Genomic DNA, 20746 nt, shown 5'->3' on the forward strand with positions numbered 1-20746 from the left:
GCAATCATTCTGTACTTATGGTAATTATTCTGTAATCATCGTAATCATTCTGTACTCATCGTAATCATTCTGTACTCATCGTAATCATTCTGTACTCTTCGTAATCATTCTGTACTCTTCGTAATTATTCTGTACTCATCGTAATCATTCTGTACTCTTCGTAATTATTCTGTAATCATCGTAATCATCTGTACTCATTGCGTAATCATCTGTACTCATTGCTTAATCATTCTGTACTCATCGTAATCATCTGTACTCATTGCGTAATCATGTGTACTCATCTGTACTTATTAATCTAGGTTTCAATGGCGAACCCAAGGGGGCGTTGCGATAGTTTTCGGTCGTGAATTAATTTCAATAATGTCGCGAATAAAGTAAAATTAGATTTTCAAAGATGACAAGTTCAAGATTAATATTAATTTATCCATTTCCATTATACTTTTCGATAATTTAAGCGAATTAAATCGTGATAAATCTATATCAAAAATATACACTAGATAGTTTGAAATAACCTAATGTCATGGCTAAAAATATTCTTTCTCAGAAAAGGGGCGAAAATTTGATATCAAAACTTCAATAGACCCACGCAGTTGACAGACAAAAGACACGCGTAACGTCACCGCAAATTCGGTGAACTACGTGGAAATATTGTCCAACTGCCAAACAACAACCGGCGCCAAATTTATTTTAAAAAATCAAAACGCAACGCCAGATTTTTCGAGCATAGAACTTAAGTTCAGACGATCCAATTTTAGTGGTGCCAATTAGTCCGATGTACCAGCAAATGGATCACCCTGTGACGTTCCCACCTTTCCACCAAAAATGCGTTTGTATTAAATTTTGGTGGTTTGCAATAGTACAACTATTGTCCTCACGAGGGCTAACGATTCGGGGTCCTCCAATGGGATTATTCTAATTTTTAATATCGTCTGCTATTCTCTCTGCTATACTATTTCCCGTATGAAATTGAGAAATTAGGGTTAGCCTGTCCAAAATTGTTTAAGTCATTTAGACAAAAACAAAAGACGTTAGCTTATTTCAGTAATAGCTTTATTAAATCTTAATTGACGTCAATTTCACTGGGCAAATTTCCAATAGTTGGGTATCTCCAAAAATCGGTCACTATACCCGATAAACACCGAGTGTTGGTCCCCCGAAACGTGTACCAACATTTGCTATTCACACTGCTTATTTCATTTCTAATTAGTTGGACTAATTGAACTTTAAAAGTCGTATAGTCTGAACGGCCCATTATAATACTAACAAAGTACTCTACTTCGCAATAAAATTGTGGGTCACAATATTGCCGATAATTAAGAGCGTTGTAGATTGGTTTTTAAAATTTCATTTAAATAGGAGAGGGGAGGGATTTGAATCTGGGCAGAATTATTACGATTACATTAACCTTGAGAAAACCAGACTGTATTATTAGCAGTCAACGCTCCGACGTAAATACGACTAATTACTCCTTCATTATGAGACAGACAGGTTTTATATTATTTCGCGGAATAGTTCATCGAGTCAGTTGTGGCAAGACGCGCATCAGGGTTTCTGAGTCAAGGGTACTCAATGAATATGCAAAATTCTCTTCAAGGGGTTAAGCTAAACCTTGTAATGCAGAGGGTCAGAAATGGGTCAGAGTGTTTGATCTACGAAATTTACGGAACTAGTTATATTGGTCATTAGAAATGATTGACTTAGCCAAGATGAAAAGTACCCCACCCCTTTTCTTCCAAGACGTTGACGTCATTCATTGACAATTCATGCGAGAAAAACATGCCTCTCATTAAATATTTGTATGAGGGAACTCATACCAAAAAATATATATATTTAGGGCAAATATTAATTATTATATTTTTGAAGGTGACGTTAAAGTGCTATTAGCCAACCTAATTTCCGCAGATGTAGTTTGCTCTTGAGTGTGTTTTACCTCCTGTACTAATTTTAATTTCTTGAGAAAACATTTTCACCATTTTTAGTGCGGGTTTATGCAAATTGTGATTGGTATAATCGTTAACAATTATTAGTTAGACATAAATTATGTATTCTGGTCATGAAATCCACAACAACGTTTTTATTGATCGAATAATAGATAGTTTTTAGACCAAATGCGTTTTCGCAATACTACACGAGAAGAAATTAAAATATTTTTTAAATAATCTAATTTAAGTGGTTGCCGCCAGGAGCTGTATTCGTGACAGAAAACTATCGCTACGCCACCTTTGGTTCGCCATTGAAACCTAGATTGGTAACGGCTAAAGCAGACGTTATTAGTTTTTCCTCGTAGTTATTCGTAAATTTGACATTATAACTAGGATTTTAATATAATTTTTGCATCGTTTGCTTATATTTCGATAAGTTCATTTAAGGAAAAACATTCGTATGACTTTTAAATTTGTCTGTAGCAGACGCTAGATCATAGGCGCTAATTCCGTTACGCCACCTAGACTCGTTTCGGTCGCGAATACAGTTCTGCAATCTTAAATCTGGTCTTTACAACTAAAACGTGTTTTCCCACCACCTTTGGAACAGGCCCCTCATACAGAGTGACGGTCAAACAAAACTCTCACTTTAATAATAATAATAAACAGCTAGGCTAATACCGTAAAGCCTTTAGAGTTGTTAGCATATTACGACCAACTCAAAAATTTGGTAACACTTGAAACAGAGTCACATGATCCACTGGCGTAGTTAGAAATTCCTCAAGGGGGGGGGGGTCGAAATATGTTAAGAAATTTCTGAAATATGTGAATGTTAAGAGGGGGTCGAGAAGGGGTGGAAATTTAGTACAGTAAAGGTAGGCCCAACGGGGGGTCTGGACCCGGACCCCCCCCCCTTGTCTACGCCACTGACATTATCTGTTTTTTTTCTCTCTCCTAAACCCCTATTTCTCATCCCAGGGTCATTCCCTTATATCATGAATGTATTCATTTCAACCATGAATATTGAACTGCATTAGGTAGTCTAGCCTCAGTTACTAGGATGGGAGGGGCTTAGTTATTATGACGTCGTTCACGCGCCACCGCTCAAAATTTATAACGAAGGGCAACGTTTTGAAACATGAAACATGGCTATTTTTCAGTGCCAAGGCTTAGCGCGAAATTTAATTTCTAAAATTTTAATACTCATCTTTTTGATTGAATGAAAATAGGTAAGTATATTAATGATAAGTTGCTTTATTTATAATTATCAAGTAATGTTGTTAAAGTACAGGAATTGTTCTAAGAATCACGAGTCATTTTCTTCGCCGGTTAAAGCGCGCAATCCCGGAAACGTTTTGCGAATCGAGTCAACAAACTCCTGTCTCCTGATTGGCTCAAGTGATGACGTAGAAACGCACCGGCCATCTTAGCCCAATGATCTTAGCCCCAGATGGTAGAAAGAGTCGTGTTATATTTCGATATTCATGGTTGAAATGAATACACAGTGCTTCCACTTGCAGGGAATTTCTCCCTTTGTAGGGATTTTTATTTGAATAAAAGGGAATTTCCCATTTTTCTGGAAAACAATGTAAGTTACCCTATTATGAGTAGAATATAGCTCATTGAAAATAAATATAGTCTAGTCTTTTCTCCATCTTGAATGCTTTTTTGAATAGTAAGGGAATCAGCTGCACAGTTCCTATAGTTACTAAACACGTTGTGATTAATTAACCTACACCTGAATATCATGTCTGTCACATTGACTATAGAAGAAATTTCAGGAATACTTTTTGGACTCTTGTTGCTAAAATAGACGCTTTGAAACATTCGTCTGTAATTCTGTATCGTGTTCTTTTCGGTTTCATTTTAGTTTTTCGGAATTCGGATGTAAACTTCCAAATTGTTATCTTTAACATTTATATTTTTAAAAGTCGTGGTTTTGTATAACATTAACAATAACTCAAAGAGACACGATACTATGAATATATTTCACATATATTCATGACGATACTTCATGACTAAATTTTTTTTCCTTTCATTAAAAGAAATGTATAATTATTTTGGCGAGCTTTCGGGCCGTAGCCCCTTTTCAAGCCACGTGGTCTATAATAATAAAATACATTTATTTGAAAATATTCCTTGACTTAAGTATTAGGTGAAAATATTATATTTAACTCATATTACGTTAGAAATCAATAGGGAAATTTTGAGGGAATTTCTAACATTAAAAAGGGAAAAAAAGGGAATTTTTTCGGTTACCTAATTTTAAAAAAGGTAATTTTAAATTTCCGAGAGTGGAAGCACTGTGAATACATTCACGCTTATATGAAATAGAATGTAGAAAGTTCTCTCGGCAACTGTTTAAAATGAAATTAGAAAATACGGGTTTAAAGTTCGTTGCTTCGACGCCATTAAATCAGCTTTCCCCTCCTCTCATTTTGGATGATACTACCGCGAAAAAGAGAGGAATGTCGTTCTTAGATTTCTAAAATGGAAAGTTCGCTCTGGAACGGTCGAGTTTTAAATTCTCTCTCTGACGAACTCATCCAGTTAATTATTAGATCGAGAAAGATATTAACTGAGAGGAGGCCCAAAAGCTCGTATTATTGTGCCCTGCGGAAAAATTGCTAGTATAAATTTACTAGTTCCTGAAACCATCCCGAACAAGATTCGACTTGGACATTCGTTATAAGTCGTGTCAGATAGTAATACTCTTAAGATACACGTAGGGAAGACCGTGATTAAATCGAACGTAAATACTTTATCACTGAAACCTAGGAGCAACAAACACAAGGAGAACGCAGCTAGCCTTTAAATACGCTAATGCAGTGTTGTGTACAAATTTCATTGGATGAGCCTTAACGCTCAACGTTTTACGGGCGGGGGGAAGACAATTTCCGAATTTTCCCCTTCCGACGGTAGTAGGCGCTAAAGCGTCTAACCAATGAAAACTGTACGCGAGAAAATGCACGATTTTTGACGGGTTGCGTTCTCCTTGTGTTTGTTGCTCCTAGAGTCAAAGAATATCTGATAATCAAATTCTCTGAATGCTCTGTTTAAAGGGAATATAACCTGCAAAGCAATCTTTATTGAAGACCCCTTCAATTTTATCAAATTTCCCTGTACAGTGGCGCCAAACATTATAAAGCCAAAGACCAGAGCGGCAAGAGCTGCAAACGTTGGTGTTCCACACCAAATACCTGAGGTTGTATTCCCTTTAAGTATATCTGAAACCCCATTCTGTAACGCAATTTACCATGATAAATTATATAGAAAAATATGTTAATGAATAAGGTATCTAAAATCCACCGAATGTAGCCTTCGAAATGCCATTAGTGACCAATTGATTATGATTAAATTGTGTTTTTTTAATTGCTTAAACCTGGAAACCAGATAACCCGCGAGACTAGTTCCGTAAGCGTGAACGGTGCGAATTTTCTTTAAAATCTAGTTTGTAGGCCCGCAGCCACGTGCTGACATTCTGCGGGAAATTAGAAAGACTGGATGGGATTTCCCTCCGCCCAAGTCTTCCAGCCCTCCGGAAATTTAAATTTCACGGTCAAGATATACCAGTATTAGTTCAAACATTAATTTGTTTTCTTGTAAAGGCAAACTAAATATAATATTTTATCGTAGGAAAATTAAGGTTTTTTTAATTTTGTAGTTTAAAATCTAGTAGGATCAAAGATTTTAACTAAAACTCAATTTAACACACTATAATACAGTTATCGTACGCCCAACTGATGCGAACTTTTGCTATAACGCCTAAATTAAAGTGCGTAGCAAAATTGTTATTTTTCTCGAAATTTGGTCTTAATTTCTTTCTGAAGTTACTGGACTATGTAGGAACTTAAAACTCTTTCTGCGTCCAAACAGATTCCATCCACAACAGCGGTCTTTTTACGGGGAAATGCACGTTCTTGGACCGTAACACCTCGCGTTCATCGAACTTTCGAACCGAGAAAATGTTGAGAATTTAACCTTAAAACGTAGGGAAACGTTCGGTTTTCACTCGGTAAAGTGACCGCTATCGTGAAACTACGGATCTATTGTGTTACATTTCCGACTCCTCGGGAGGGGCAGTAGCGGCGCTAAGGGTGGGCTGAAGTGGGCTTTAGCCCCCCTGCATTTCTGAGAGGGGCCACATATTTATATTAAAAGGGCCACATATTTATAATTAAGAGGCCACATATTTGAATTTATTAATTTTCTTTATCTCTAGATATTTGTTTTATTGCCAAGAAAAGTTTTTCTGAAAAAAAAACTTTCAAAATCAATTTGTTTACTCAATAAGATAGTAGACCATAAACAGATAGATTCGGGAGGAAGGGAGCGGAATTTGAGAGAAAGTTGAATGGACAATAGAAAGAAAAGAAAGAGAATTTAGATAAATACCCCGGGCATGCAAGTGTCCCCTCCAGGTCGGATACAAGGTCATAGGGGGTCCAGTAAACGTGACGAGAGTCGCAACAATTAAACGACCTTGCTCTTCTCGCTTCCTGGAAAATTTATAAGGGGTCACTAAAGTTGTAAGGGCCACCAAATTCTTAGGGGCCACAAAATAATTAGCCCACCTGTGAAAAAACCTTAGTGCCGCTACTGGGGAGGGTGGCTATATTTGGTGGTTATTAAGGAGATGTACTTGTTTATAATATGCAACAATCGAAAATATGAAAAGTTAAGTCTGTATTTTTTAGACCTAAACTTTATTCGTTTCTCCTGGTTTCTTTCAAATTAGCCGTTGAAACGATTCGCTTGTTTTGTGTTTATGTGAACTCACGTTAAGTCGTTACGGTGTTAGCCTTGAATTTAACAGGCGGGAATTTGGTGAAACGAGGTGTAAATTTCCTCCTTGGGTTTACGACGTCATGACGTTCCAAAAAAAGTACAATACGAATAAAGTTTCAAACCTAAAAATACCTTTATTATTCAATCAAACAAATCTCTACAGATATATTGTAGTCCTAGTCTACAATATTATAAATTTTATTAGGTAAAATTTAATAATTTCGCATTTATTTACCTCAATATAAAAACAACTAAATGGAATTATATTTAAAGTATTAAACTTGTTAAAGTCTACGTATTTAAAATAATTAACTACTTTAAAAGAAGAAGTTTGTAATAAAAATCCGGGGTGAAAATGAATGGTATTACAATATTTTCTAATTCTAAGCTTTCTTCTAATCCGACTCATTTCCAAACCTCGCTCGGGAAACTAGTTAAAATACAAACGCCCGTGTAGCTTAAAGGGAATATAACCTCAGGTATTCGGTGTGGAACACCAACGTTTGAAGCTCTTGCCTTTGGCTTTAGAAATGTTTGGAGCCACTGTACAGTGTAATTTGAAAAATTTAAAGGGTCTTCCATAAAGATTGCTTAAAGGGAATATAACCTGCAAAGCAATGTGTCGTTCAAAGGCAACTGAGGTGCATCGCTTCACATTCTAAATATACTCTGCCCTAAGATTGTCAAGGACTATTTAAAAAAGCATTAACCTTTGTAGAAAACATTTCACGGGTCGATTATCAGTGTGTTTCCTATGGAACCAAAACACTACAAATTTCGTATACTGACTTTACGGAAAGGTCCATTATATTTGCAAAATAAACATTGACCAAATATTCGCATTTATTTGGTTTCAAAACCATTTGAAATTAATAAAAATAGTATTACGCAATAACAGAAGTAAATGAACCGTAGTTATTGAAATAGCGCTCAGAATCGGAGGGCGTTTTCCTTATGAAAATGATGAGAAAATCGAGTCAAATACAAGCTAATTTCCATCTCCGTCTTTTGACGTGATAAATTGCACTTTGGAATTGTGGGTATAGCTATTTCTATGTATAAAAAATGGTTTCATAAAAACAAAAACGTTTTTATTTCGGCCTAGGAACGCGCAAAATTTCAAATTCGAGGTAAAAATGTAACTTCATAAGGAAAACGCCTCCAACATGGGGAGTATAGCAGTTTGATAACTTCAGTTCATTTACTTCTGGCAATAATTTTTAAAACAAAAACAATACTATATTGGTTAATTTTTGGAAATAGATCAATACATCGGATGGACTTAAATATTTTAGAGACAAGTTTGGCAAAATTTTGTGTATACCATCAATCATCAGAATGTGCAAAGTAAACATCATGCCACAATCCGTTAAAACAATTAAATAACTTGTTACGCCGAGAGTTACGCTCTTTATTTATAGAACATTGATAATTGGGTTCATCCGTCTCTAAATATACCGCCTTCTCAAAATTTACCGATGTAAAACCGCCAAATTTGAACACAAATTGTACAAAGCGTTTTATAAGCCCCAGAATCGTCTCGTGCGTTATCTTTTATACCACTTTCACTTCGATGAGACGTTTTCGACTCCATTACGAAAAGACATAAAAATCAGTCACGCGTATATTTGGAACACTATCGTTTGGTTTAACGCATCGAGTTTCTATACTGGTATACCACCGATTTTAAATCTAGAACTTTGTATTCGACATTGTACGACGAATTTGAAAAGTACGAGTAAAATAATAAAAAAAGGTAAATTAAAGGTACATCAACATCGCGAGAAAAGAAAATTCCTGTTTTTTGATGCTGGATAATTAGAAGATGCGCTAGACTGAACACGCTACAGACGTGATTCCACACACTGATGGTGTATGGCCGAATAAAACGTGCATAAAAATTACATCAAAATGTTCGGACGCAGTTTTGGGAGGGGGTCACGCTAATAGGCGTAAAATAATTCCGAACTCCGACTAACTAGCTGACCGTATAGTTTGCCATAGGGTGATTGAATAATAAATTTACCTCCCTAAATGCCTTTAAATGTAACTACCCGGTGATCGCGATCTCGTGTCTCATTTACGGAGAAAGTTGGCTAAATTTTAAATTTCCGTTTTTTTTTCTAATTTGAACCAGGAAACCTTGACGATCGACGCTAATAGAAGGGCGACCGAGGCCCAACCGGCCGGTATCAACCATGTCAGTCATCTGCCAGAACTTCGTTCAGAACGCGTGGAAGAAAGACCTCTGTTCTAATTGCTTTAAATCGTTAGGCGATCATGAATCTCACCAGCATCAAGAATCGGCGGTGATGCCCCTCTCTTGCGCCGCCGAAACGCGCAGAAACGGAATCACAAGCAAGAACGGCACCAGATACATCTCCCAAGCTACGACCATCTATCAGTCGAGGGGAATCCATACTACGTGGACGTCTCTACTGGCCGAAAGGCAAGAGAAGAAAGGCGCCTTTTTCCAATTGGAAAACGGATTTCACGGGAAATTGCTGACCATAAACACCAAAGGGACTGAAAAGAAACACGAAGTGGAGGTCGCCAACATGAACGGCGTTAAACAGAATGGTTTGACCAACGGCCACGATGACAGCGCCGAAGGAGACGCTCCTATTGGAATACTAAAATCTCTCAATTCGTGTAAGGGACAAAAGGCTAATGTCGGGTTTTGCGAAGACGGACCATTGGTGATTGGATTCGGCGGCAACGATTACGACTCTTCGGACGAACACGATTGGGAAACGGGCTCCGACGACGGCGATTTTCCGATCGAAGCCCTGGACAGCACCGACGAAGATCGAGCCATTACGAAAATGACCAAGGAAAACACGGAATTTAATTCGGATAACGCCAACTTGTTGAAAGAAACGAAAACTAACGGTTCGGCGGATAGTGTCAAAAAGAGGGATGTTTCCAATGGAGCGCTGCCAAATGGGACGAAGGTGAGGGAAGAGGAGCTTTCGGAGAAGAAGGAATCAGCCAGAGACGCGACTCGGGATAAAAATATCCCGGCACGCGCTACGTCTTCGTCTCCGGAAATAAACAAAAGCCAGAAGGCACCGCCGAATGGAGTAGTTGAAGCGTCGGCGACGACGGCACCCACGTCCCAACAGCACGCGTGTATCCGACGCAAAGATCCGGCGCCTCCGCAGGCGTCCGTCAAACCTTTTTACAGGGAAACTAGCCCGGCCATTGTCGTCCCCGAGCCGAAGGGAAAGGAGAGAGGAGTCGAAACTAAAATTAAAGCCAGCGACGACGTTATCTCCGCCATCGAGGACAAAATTAAGAGCTTGAGAAACGGAGGAGGCCTCGCGGGAAAAGTAGCGGACGCGCCCAAGAACCTCGGAGGCGAGCCATCCCAAATCAACGAGATTAAAGTTAAGGAAACCGAGTCGGAATCGGGGACAAACAATAAGGGTAATCACCGACAAGCCAACAATCACGGAGATAATTTAGAAGCGAAAGAAAAACCTCAGAAACCGCGAGAAAATATTCCAAACAAAGGGAATCCGGTTCGTAATAATCGAGAGCGAGATAAAATGTCCAACGGCTATCGGGACAGTCCTCATTCGATGGCCCACGCCCGGAAGTCTTTCCTGCACGGAAAACAAGAGGGCGAAGATGACGGGACAGAAGACGAGAGCGCCATTTACACCCCTGGTAAAGGTGACCTCTTCGTCGGCGGTGGCGGGAATCGAAATTCCTCCTCCTCCAACGAAACGTCGACCGAAGATTCGGATTCCGGGACGTCCATTTCGAGCGCAACGTTCGTCTGCTCGGCTGAGCTGAACCTGTCTAACAAGATCAAGGAAGAAACCGAGACTTCTTCGGGCCGCGGGAACGAAACAACGGGTTTGCCGGAGTGGCAGCGGCGAGAGTCGCCCCGGGACGCGGCAGAAGGGGAAAAGAAGAAGAAAGCAATTAAAGAATCTTCTCCATCCAAGCAGGAAAAATCGTCGATCGGCGCCGCCTACTGCAGCTCGCCTCTTTCGGCGGCCCGTGACGACACCCAGAGCGATCGTTCTACTTCTCCGGATGTATCGAGAAAAACAGTCAAATTCGCCCCGACCAACGAAACCGAGGGAGTTTACGGTCACATACGGCGCGTCTCCACGGAGACCAAAGATTCCACGCCGTCCAACTCGACTAGAAGCTCAGTAGATTCCAGCGACGAAACCCCCATTTATTACGCCGTGTCCAGTACCATCATCCACACCGAAAGCACAGCCAATATACCTCACGTCGCCACCGTACGCAGAACCCCGGTCTGCCATTACGCCGAGACCAATATCTTCCAAGAATCGGACAGGAAGTACTCCGCGAGTCCGGAAAAGGATAACGCCAAGAATCGCGAGTCTAGACTAGCAGCCCTGGCTCAGGAACTGGAACAGGCGCGACTTGGTAATAGTAATGGCTCCAAACGGCCGGCTCCGTCTCCGCCTAAACAGAGAACGGAACAAAGCGACCGTTGTCCTCCGCCGACCTCCCAGAGCACCCCATCTACGCCCACCATGTCCTCGGCGTCGGCTCATAATCACGTCTCTACCGAAACCGAAACGAACGTCACCATCTACGGCAAGCCCGCCATTTACGATACGCCGAGCAACGGCAACGGGTCATCCTCGAAGGGAAAGAGCGCCACCATTTCGGCCGTGCACGGAAAGAAAGTCCTGGCTCTGCTCAACTTCGACGAGGGCTCTAAGTCGAGCAAAAAGAGCAACAAATTCTCCATCAAAAAGTTCTTGAAGCGGGGGAAGGATATGGAATCTCTGGACAATATCTTTCACGGGCAGCAACCCGTGTCTCCGACCAGCCCCAACGTGAAAGCTTGGAAGAACAACGACTTCGACCGTTCTAAAATGAAATTGGAGATCATCCACCCGATGGATTTAGCTAATAAGGAAGGAGGGACGTCGTCTTTTCAATCGACCAGCGAAATGATCAGTATCTCTAAAACGTACGACACCCCCAGCCCTATGTCGTCCAGCGAAAGATCACTAGCGACACCGTTGTCGGGATCCCAGGATGGAATCTACGACGACGAAACCACTTGGCAAGGCAGCCAAAGAAACAACGGACCGACGCCCATACAGGTTAGAGAAAATTCCGTCAAATTTAAAAACGCGGGCTGGAAATAATTAGAGACGCCCGGTCACAAGAGGCCTCTTTTCTTTGGGAGGCCCTTGAAAATGCGCGTTAATGACTCTCGTACAGCGGTATTACCAAAAAATAAAATTCCCTATCAACCAAAATTTTTCTGATTTCGGATACATTTTTTAGCCTACAGCCCTTACAAGAGTTAATTATACCGTTTTTTAAACAAGTGAAACGTTAGCAGTTACCTATAATTGTCTTTGACGTTCTAGTCTCCCGGTTTAACGGAAAACGAAGAAATGGGCAACGTCTCATCGCCCGTCCTATCCACTTTCTCGCCTACTGGCAATTCTACTCCTCCAATTGCGAACAACATTTACGGAACGGCTCCTCCAACGACCGATTCAACTCAAACACAGAGTAACGGTGCTAAAAGTAACGGAGGAAAGCCGATTCGACCTCCGAAACCTCCACCGCCTCCGAGACTAAAATCTCTCCCCCCTGGAAAAATGGAAATTGTGAGTTAAATAGGTTAAAATGAATATATTCATCTTATTCACATTGTATAATTTATCTAAAAAGGAAACTAACGTGGTGGTAAGCAACGGTACTTCGGGTCTGCTTCCGCCGAAACCTCAGGTGCCAAAAAGGCTCTTCAGGCCAAGCATGCTGAAATCCGAATACGCGAATTTGGGTAAGCGAGAACTGTCCGCTATCTCGCGAAAAATAGATCTACAGATTATTCTACTTTGAAAAGGAGATGTCCGAAATCCAATGGCCCCTAAGAAACCGGAACGTTTGCCCAACTCACGACCATCCACCCCCGGATCACTCGAACTGACAAACCCCAATTACTACGACGATGACAACGCCTACGAACTGGTCGGAGTCGAAACCGACTCGAATTACAATACCCAAAGTGACGTAAGTCTTTAAAAGCCGAGATTTCGCATTGCATTTTCCTGTTTCCTTTACGTACTTTTGTTATGAAGCACCCTTTCTTCACGTTTTTCATTGCAAAACCTTTATTTCTATTAATTAAAAGATAACCGACGAAATTACTTCTTATTCGGACGCTGAACCTATCTATACCGACGGCTATTCTATGTGCACCTTTGACTTTATAGCACAGGTTGGTAGCGAATGAGTCGCTGCTTCCTTTCATTTATAAGATTACGCAAAATAACACTATTTGTCATCAAGGAAACGAAGACAGATGAGTCGTGCAATCCTGATACCTTATGGAGAGATTCTGACAGAGTTACCGTTACGGTACAACGCGGCGCCACGTACGAGCGCCAAGGTGACGGACCCGGTAGACCTCCCGGAAGTACTTGCGGAGACAAAATAGACACGATGGCCTGGCTCAGCTTGGAGCAGAGCTACGCTATCGTTGCAGCGGCTAACCACGAAGTATTGGCCAAACTTATTGACCAGGTAAAGATGAGGTGATCGAAATCCCAAGTCCGAAATCTAACTTACCTTTTTTCTTAGGTACTTAACCAGAAAATGAATCTGTTCCAAAAAACGGATGGAAGGAACGTCGGTTGGGACGATTTCTATCTGCAACAGAACAACCCCATTCGCGTCATCGGGGAAAAAGTAATATACGACGCCGTGTTTCGCCACGCACCAAAACGCGACCTGACTCTTTTAGTAACGGCTCAACCCAGCGGACTACTTAGGATGGAGAGTCACTCTAAAAACCTCTTCCTGGGAACTTTTACCGACTTTCTGCCACGTTCTAGCATAGACGTTAGTTGGTGTAACCAAGCCGCGTCGGATACCGTTCAGGCTCAAGTGTTTATTTTACCGAAATCGGAGATGGGATCGATTCAAAGCTGCTTTTTCGAAAAGTCTTTGCCGATTGAGAAAGGAGACACGTCCCAATTTGAAAAAGAACTCTGTTACGTCTATCTACAGCTAATAAACGCCCTGAAAATTCTGCAAGCGCACGGGACGGAGGACGTGGACATGAAGCAGGAAGATTTGATTTTATCCAAAGATGAGAAGGACCAGATGTGCAATCTGATCTTTCTGTCGGGTGATTTCGTTACTGATCAAGACGAACGTGGGAGCTTCGACAAAGTCAGTCTCTGCCAGTACGCCTTGATATTTTTGCTCAGGGTTCTTCATGTCCCCGATGCGGAAACTCTCAACAGTGGCAGTACCCACAACTTCCCTCTCTCAGTCTGCGCGCGCAAAATTTTCATAACCATTGCCAAAGCCCTAGCTCAAGAAAAGGCCTCGAGTTTATCCAAAGCTAAAAACCTGTTGGAATTTCATCTTTGGGGTCCAAAGGACAAAGTTTACGGCTGTCTTTCAGGTAGCCAAAGAATGGAGGAGACCCTACAAAGGTGGTTGGACATTGAAAGAGCTCAAAATCTAAGATTGCTCATTCGAAGTCAAAAAAATGTAACCGCTTACGAAGAGCACCAACTTCAATTTCTTGTACGAACCAACTCGAAAGCCTTAAAAGACATGACTAGTACTCTAAGTTTCGAAAAGCTATAACCATTTTACTGGCACGACAAAGTTGTTTTATTACTTTTAAAGTTAAAAAAAAAAGCTTTTGGTTATGGCTTCTGGTAAGCGATGGGCCCTGAGCAAATTAAATACGTTTTATTCTTGCAATTAAAAATTATTTTAGATTAAATATATACATTTTACATTTAAAAATGTATTATTGTTTCAAACTTTGTACTCTTAGGTTGAAAGAATTGTCTTTGAACATATTAGACCACTATTTAATCTGAATATCATGTAAATATCATGTATATAGAAAATTTTGAGTAATAAGTATATGAAATATCAGTACATGCATATTCAAAGTTTTATTATTATTATATAAAAATAAAATTGAACTTTAAATTCAAAATGTTGATAATTATTTCTTGGCCGGAGGTAAAATATTCATGTATTTACAAATAATGGACTGCATTACTTCATCAGTTCCCCCGCCAATAGGAACTAGTCGTAAATCTCTAAAAACCCTGTTAATAAAAGACTCTTGGGTATAGCCCATACCACCCCAAAATTGAAGGCAAACATCCGGCACCAGTCTAGCCAATTTTCCAGCTTTCAATTTAGCCATAGAAGCAATGAAAGTTACATCCTCACCATTTTTCATTTTATCTGAAACAAATGGTTATTTCTTAAACCCCTTCCATCTGGAAAATATATTTTTAAATGTTTAAAACAAACACTTACTAGCGGCGCTGTAAATCAGGGCTCTCAAACACTCTACTTCAGCTTTAAGATCTGCCAAACGGTAATGAATGCTTTGGTTATGAATAAGGGGTTGACCAAACGCTTTCCGTTCCATAAGGTAATTAATAGTTTCTTGGATAGTTCTGTCTAAAGTCACACAAACTGCCAATAATTATCACATATTAGCTCAATACCAACCATTTGTTTATATACATATATACGTAACACACATTGTGGTAAACCACCAAGACGTTCTACTTGAAACTGAATCATCTGATAGGTAAACCCTTTTCCTTCCTCTCCAATTATATTTTTAGCTGGCACTCTCACATCCTCAAAAAATATTTGAGCAGTGTCAGAACATAAATTTCCCATTTTCTTAATTTTCTTGGCAACAGTGACGCCTGCAAAGTTTTCCTGGTATAAAATGACAGCTCTAGCAATTAATACTTTACCAAAATCATAAGAATATGATATTGTCCCTATTAATAGCCTTAAAGTCATTTTAATTTATGCCATTCAAAAGGTGGGCTTTATATATATTATTTGAGTGGGCTATGGTTGAAAGGATAGTAGAGTAGAGAGAGGAAATGGTAAATGCATTTATAGAACACAACTTTTGAGTGGGCCCCGGTCCCTTCTGCCAGGACTACTGTCCAATCTGGAATTTATCCCAGGTGCACTAAATTCTCGAAAATAAGGTTCTGCACGACTATGAGCCTTGCGCCACCCCTAGCTAGGACCACGCCTGCCATTCCCATGGCCTCGTACGTTTTTCGGTGGAACATTCAAATAAAATCTATTCAGTACTATTTTACAAAATTATTTTGGGTTTACTAACATATGAGGGATGTCACCAATATTCCACAGTTATGGCAACCACTATTAAAGCTACTACTATGACGTCGTGCGATTTGATAAACGTCATAGCTTTGGAGCTTTTTTCATTTTTCGTCTGTGATGAAAATGTATCACTAGCAAATTATTTGGATTTTTTACAATGAAAATAATTTTTGAAATCTGAAGTATACTTAGATATAAAGCGCACTTTAGTTTTTTCCCCGACAAGAATAAAATACGCATTTTTGCACGGCTTATGGGAAAAATATCATATACTCATGAAAACGTATACCTGGGGTATTCATCGGCACACATATGAGAGACTTATTTTTGTGGACTGGCCCTTGATTGGTATTAGCTAAAAGGCACATCCAGTCTGCTTGACAGCCATTCGTGATCCACATTTTGCCACCGTTAATAATTAAATCATCACCAACACGTTTAGCGGTGGTTTTTATACTAGCTACGTCCGACCCTCCAGACACTTCGCTCACTCCTAAACATGAAACAAAATCACCAGCAATGGATGGCACCAGGAACTGCCGTTTCAACTCATCAGAACCAAACCTTATTTAATATTTTAGGGTTCAATATTTTTAAAACAGTATTTGAGAAGAGGGTTCAGGGTGAGGGAGTGAGAGAGGACAAACTTTGTTAAAGCTGGAGTAGAACATTCAGTGTGCACAAAAATAGACATCGGAATAGCGCTACAGTTAATCCAGCCCAGCTCTTCCAAGAAAGCAAATGTAAAGGAATAATCCAACCCTAGACCTCCGTATTCTGCAAAATGTGGAAAATGAATAAATATTGCTAAAAAATAGAAAAATGTAAAAATTACCAGTTGGTTTGGAAATTCCCAACAGACCAGCATCTCCTAATTTTTTAAATATTTCCTTGGCTGGGTATATTTCAGCTTCTTCCCATTTGTCGACAAAAGGATTTATATCTTTTTCTATTATCTGAATCGCAAACCAAAAAATCATTATTATTCATTTATTATAACCAAAAGTAAATAAAATTATTTTTGGAATGCCATTTTTCTTTAATTAAGAAGCATTTTCTTATGGGGTTCAGCTTTAACTCAGGTTTGCAAATTTCATGCTCTACAAAGTAAAGCATAAGTTTCACCAAGGTCATCGTACTTTTTAGAAGTTAAAAGTAAAATAACCAAGTCTTCATCATTGAACACGAAAATTTGATAAACAATTTAGTAATAACAAGAGAAAATCATATTTAATATATTAGAAAATAGTACTTTATTTAAAAATTAAATCTATTTAATAGAAAAATTACATTGAAAAATCAATGATTAAAATTTTTTAAATACAAGTTTACAAAATTTGCATTATTACAGGTTGATTGAATATATCATTGAGAAGAAAACATTAAGTTTAAACATCTTATGGTTTTTTGGGTGGAGGAGGCAGCGTTCCCATGAATTTGCATATTATCGACAACATAACTTCGTCAGCACCTCCACCAATAGAGCATAACCTCAAATCTCGATAAACTCTGTTGATACTGGCTTCAGTGGTATAACCCATTCCACCCCAAAATTGAAGGCATACATCAGGTACTTCTCGAGATAATTTGCCAGCTTTCAATTTAGCCATAGTGGCCAACAGCGTGACATTTTCACCCTCCATCATACCAGCTAAGAGTTAAAATAGTAAGAATTTTTAAATATTTACAGAGTAAATTTCTAAGTAATTCTCACCAGCTGCACGATACACCAGAGCCCTGAGACTTTCAGTTTCAGTTTTTAAGTCAGCTAACTTGTAGTGGATGCTCTGATTGTACAAAAGTGGTTGACCAAAAGCGTGTCTGTTCCTCAAATAATCAATAGTTTCATTGATTGCTCTATCCAACCCAGTAAGTACTAGATAAAGAAGTGTGGGAATTAGAAAACTTTCTGCGAAAATGAGTAAAATATAAGGAAAAATAAAGGATACCTAAAGCGCACATTGCTAGTCTTTCCTCTTGAAATTGCAACATTTGATAGGTAAATCCCATTCCTTCCTCCCCGATAATGTACTTAGCAGGGACTCTAACATCCTCAAAAAAGGACTGGGCAGTATCGGAGCAGAGGTTCCCAATTTTTTTAATTTTCCTCGACACATTTACTCCTACAGATTAAACTCAAAATTATTAATATCTGTTGTTTAGGGCATAATGGCAATTAAAAATTATGATAAACCTGGAGCATTCATTGGCATGCAAATTAATGATTTGCTCTTATGAGGTGGTCCTTGATTTGTGTTAGCCAAAAGACACATCCAATCAGCTTGAGCTCCGTTAGTTGTCCACATTTTCCCCCCATTTATTACAAGGTCATCACCCACCCTTTTAGCTGTAGTTTTGATACCTTGGAAATTATGAATAATTAAATATTTCGTATTGTATTTCGCTCCAAATCTAAATAGCTCAAAATACTAACTAGCTACATCAGATCCACTCCCAACTTCGCTTACACCTATGCAAGAAACAACTTCACCAGCGATTGATGGTGCTAAGAACAATCTTTTTAGTTCTGGACTTCCAAAGCTAGTGAATGTTCAAAAATTAAAATTTTTGATATCTAACAATGCTTAATATGGTTATATGTAAAAATATATACTTTGCAAGAGCTGGCGTAGAGCAATCAGTATGAACCGCAATTCCCATTGGCACACCACCACAATTAACATAACCAAGTTCTTCCATAAAAGCCAAAGTGTAAGAGTAGTCAAGCCCAAGGCCTCCGTATTCTTAAATTTAAAGCATCGCAGTAAAATTATTATGTAAAAGTGTGACAAACTTTTCCTTCTTTCTTACCAGGCGACCGGGTTATACCCAATAAGCCAGCTTCCCCAAATTTCTTAAAGACTTCATGTGCTGGAAACATTTCTTCCTCCTCCCATTTATCCACATAAGGATTTATGTCTTTTTCAATCAACTAAATACCAGTTTATCAATTCTATTTTGCTTTACAAATTTGCATATTCCACATGTAATAACGTAAATTGCATACGCATTATTATAAATTATTTAACAAATGTTCTAACCTTTCGAACAGTTTTCTTCAACTCTTCATGTTCATCTTTGTACAAGGAAAAGGCAGTTTTTGGTACTGAAGCAGCTCTATAAGGACCTGAATCGTGCAATTTCCTAAAAACTATGCCTTCGCTACTTAAAGTAGATCTATTTACATCATTTAGCACATTTAAATATGTCTTTCGGAGACAAACTAAATTAAATCGTCGAAACATTGAGAGTTACGTAATTTCTTTGATACACGATCTTACCAAGTTTCGCTACTCTCAATCTCTCACGAACATCCAAGCAATGAACTTTTACGATAAACAAACGAGGAGGGAATAAACTCAACAAGTTGGGAAGGGGGGTTGAGGAACTATTCACCTGCACCAAGCTGCTTTAAGTAACCTTGGAACACAATGGAGAAAATTTAAGGAGTCGTGCAGCTTAATTTTAACTAGTTGTGCTTTTCGGCAGCGCTCTCACGAACATCTTCACCTTAGGATGATAAAATTTAATTTATTTTATTTTTAATTTAAATTATGGTACCTTTAGATACAATGTTGCTTCATTGTAATAATTTATAATTATTTTGTTAACTCCTATATTTTTCAGTATTCTTTATTATCTTAATTTTATTTTACGTATAAGCACTTTTGTTATAACTTCATGATAAGTATTCCTAGATTGCGCAATAGCTCTGAAAATCAGTTCGGTGATAGTTATTCCTAAGTAACATACTTATAGTTATTATGATAATTATGTTACTTATGATAACACCAATTAACCTTATTGATTAGATGTATCGGGCGCGTCACTCGTGACGTAGAAGTGACGTTTCACTTTGATAGCATAAACTCTACTTATGTTTTATTCAACTTGTTAAAAAGTTCCACGCGCGTCTTGATATTTTAGAATAAACGGGCTCGAGCGATTTCGCGCGTGCTCCCCGAATTAAAAACAAAGCACGAGCTTTTTACGTTAAAATATTAAAAAGCGCGTGGAAAATTTTAACAAGTTGAACAAGGCACGAATTAAAATTCGACGAAAACTTCCAACTTCACCAACCTCCCTCTTAAGCCCCATTTTCATGTTCGCTGGTAGCGGGTAAAAATCGTCAAAATCCGCTTCAGCTATACACTTTTTCACTTTCCGCGTCGATCTGTTTCAAACAGATATTTTAGCTTTATTTTCACGCTTGCGAGTGGCGAAAGCGAATTTTGACGATTTTTATCCGCTACCAGCGAGCATGAAAATGGGGCTTTACGCCCTATACTAGCGAGCCAATCATATTGTTAGAATTCAAATCTTTATTTTGGGGAAAAAATAGTATCGCGACACTAGCGACCCTTTTAGTAATTCGAGTGTATTCACGAAACTTCGTCTTAAAATGTCTGGAAAGAAAAGTAGGGTGAAGTTGACATATAAGTTAGTACAATGCTTTGGCAAAGCTTAAAGATGTTCGGGAAATTGGTGTTCAGTGCCTTATAGAATCAATCAAAATTGTGCTTATATTAAAAAAATATATATTTTAGTTACTTATAGAAAGATCTAACTATACTCATATCTTCTAATTATTCTTTTAGGCATCCTTTATCTCTCATGCCTGTTTTCTTAGTCCAGTTTCATCAGTTGTAAAGAAATCATCCTTCTCATAATCTTTCAATATATTTTCCAAGCTAATTTCCCTAGTTTCAGTACTTCCTAACATCAAGAGAGTCTCTTGCTAACATTCAATAATTATCATTTTTATAATATCATTTTTATATAATCCTTGGTAAAAACGTGTTTGGTTAGTTGAATGCGCATTCGCTACTGTACGACTTTTTTCACTTCCGGGATTGACGTCACGTTTGCAATCGAAA

At 38.8% G+C, this 20746-nt stretch overlaps 2 protein-coding genes across 6 annotated transcripts in view; one reads left to right on the plus strand and one right to left on the minus strand.

The window, feature by feature from the left end:
• LOC149922173 (uncharacterized) overlaps positions 1–14608 on the plus strand; it is a 38522-nt gene extending 23914 nt beyond the window's left edge. Inside the window, exons 1-8 of one of the 3 annotated variants that reach the window (XM_090164098.1) lie at positions 3136–3151; positions 8848–11815; positions 12089–12334; positions 12399–12510; positions 12574–12740; positions 12862–12948; positions 13020–13253; positions 13311–14608. In XM_090164098.1, the coding sequence (XP_090020224.1) occupies positions 8909–11815; positions 12089–12334; positions 12399–12510; positions 12574–12740; positions 12862–12948; positions 13020–13253; positions 13311–14330 (4773 nt within the window). In that variant the 5' untranslated portion in view covers positions 3136–3151; positions 8848–8908 and the 3' untranslated portion in view covers positions 14331–14608. Of the gene's footprint in view, positions 1–3135; positions 3152–8847; positions 11816–12088; positions 12335–12398; positions 12511–12573; positions 12741–12861; positions 12949–13019; positions 13254–13310 lie in introns of those variants that run through there. The other 2 variants (XM_090164097.1, XM_090164099.1) reach the window with 2 other exon arrangements.
• A 27-nt stretch (positions 14609–14635) lies between these two features.
• On the minus strand, positions 14636–19412 carry LOC149922174 (putative acyl-CoA dehydrogenase 6). 3 transcript variants are annotated; one of them, XM_090164100.1, is made up of 8 exons: positions 18911–19342; positions 18681–18801; positions 18484–18613; positions 18304–18410; positions 18064–18231; positions 17819–17992; positions 17584–17745; positions 17099–17520 (listed from the first exon to the last, which is right to left on the minus strand). In XM_090164100.1, the coding sequence occupies exons 1-8, from the start codon at positions 19112–19114 to the stop codon at positions 17267–17269; spliced, it is 1320 nt and encodes a 439-aa protein (XP_090020226.1). In that variant the 5' UTR covers positions 19115–19342; the 3' UTR covers positions 17099–17266. The 3 variants fall into 3 exon arrangements, with proteins under 3 accessions (XP_090020227.1, XP_090020226.1, XP_090020228.1); XM_090164102.1 differs by having other exon boundaries at positions 18681–18830; positions 18911–19036; XM_090164101.1 differs by lacking the exons at positions 17099–17520; positions 17584–17745; positions 17819–17992; ... (2 more) ...; positions 18484–18613; positions 18681–18801 and adding exons at positions 14636–14951; positions 15027–15188; positions 15257–15430; ... (1 more) ...; positions 16517–16646; positions 16705–16825 and having other exon boundaries at positions 18911–19412.
• Positions 19413–20746: the final 1334 nt, after the last annotated feature.

This window comes from Leiobunum rupestre, chromosome 11 (genome assembly GCF_980474605.1).
Source record: "Leiobunum rupestre chromosome 11, qqLeiRupe1.1.hap1, whole genome shotgun sequence".
Classification (NCBI taxonomy): Eukaryota; Metazoa; Arthropoda; class Arachnida; order Opiliones; family Sclerosomatidae; genus Leiobunum; species Leiobunum rupestre.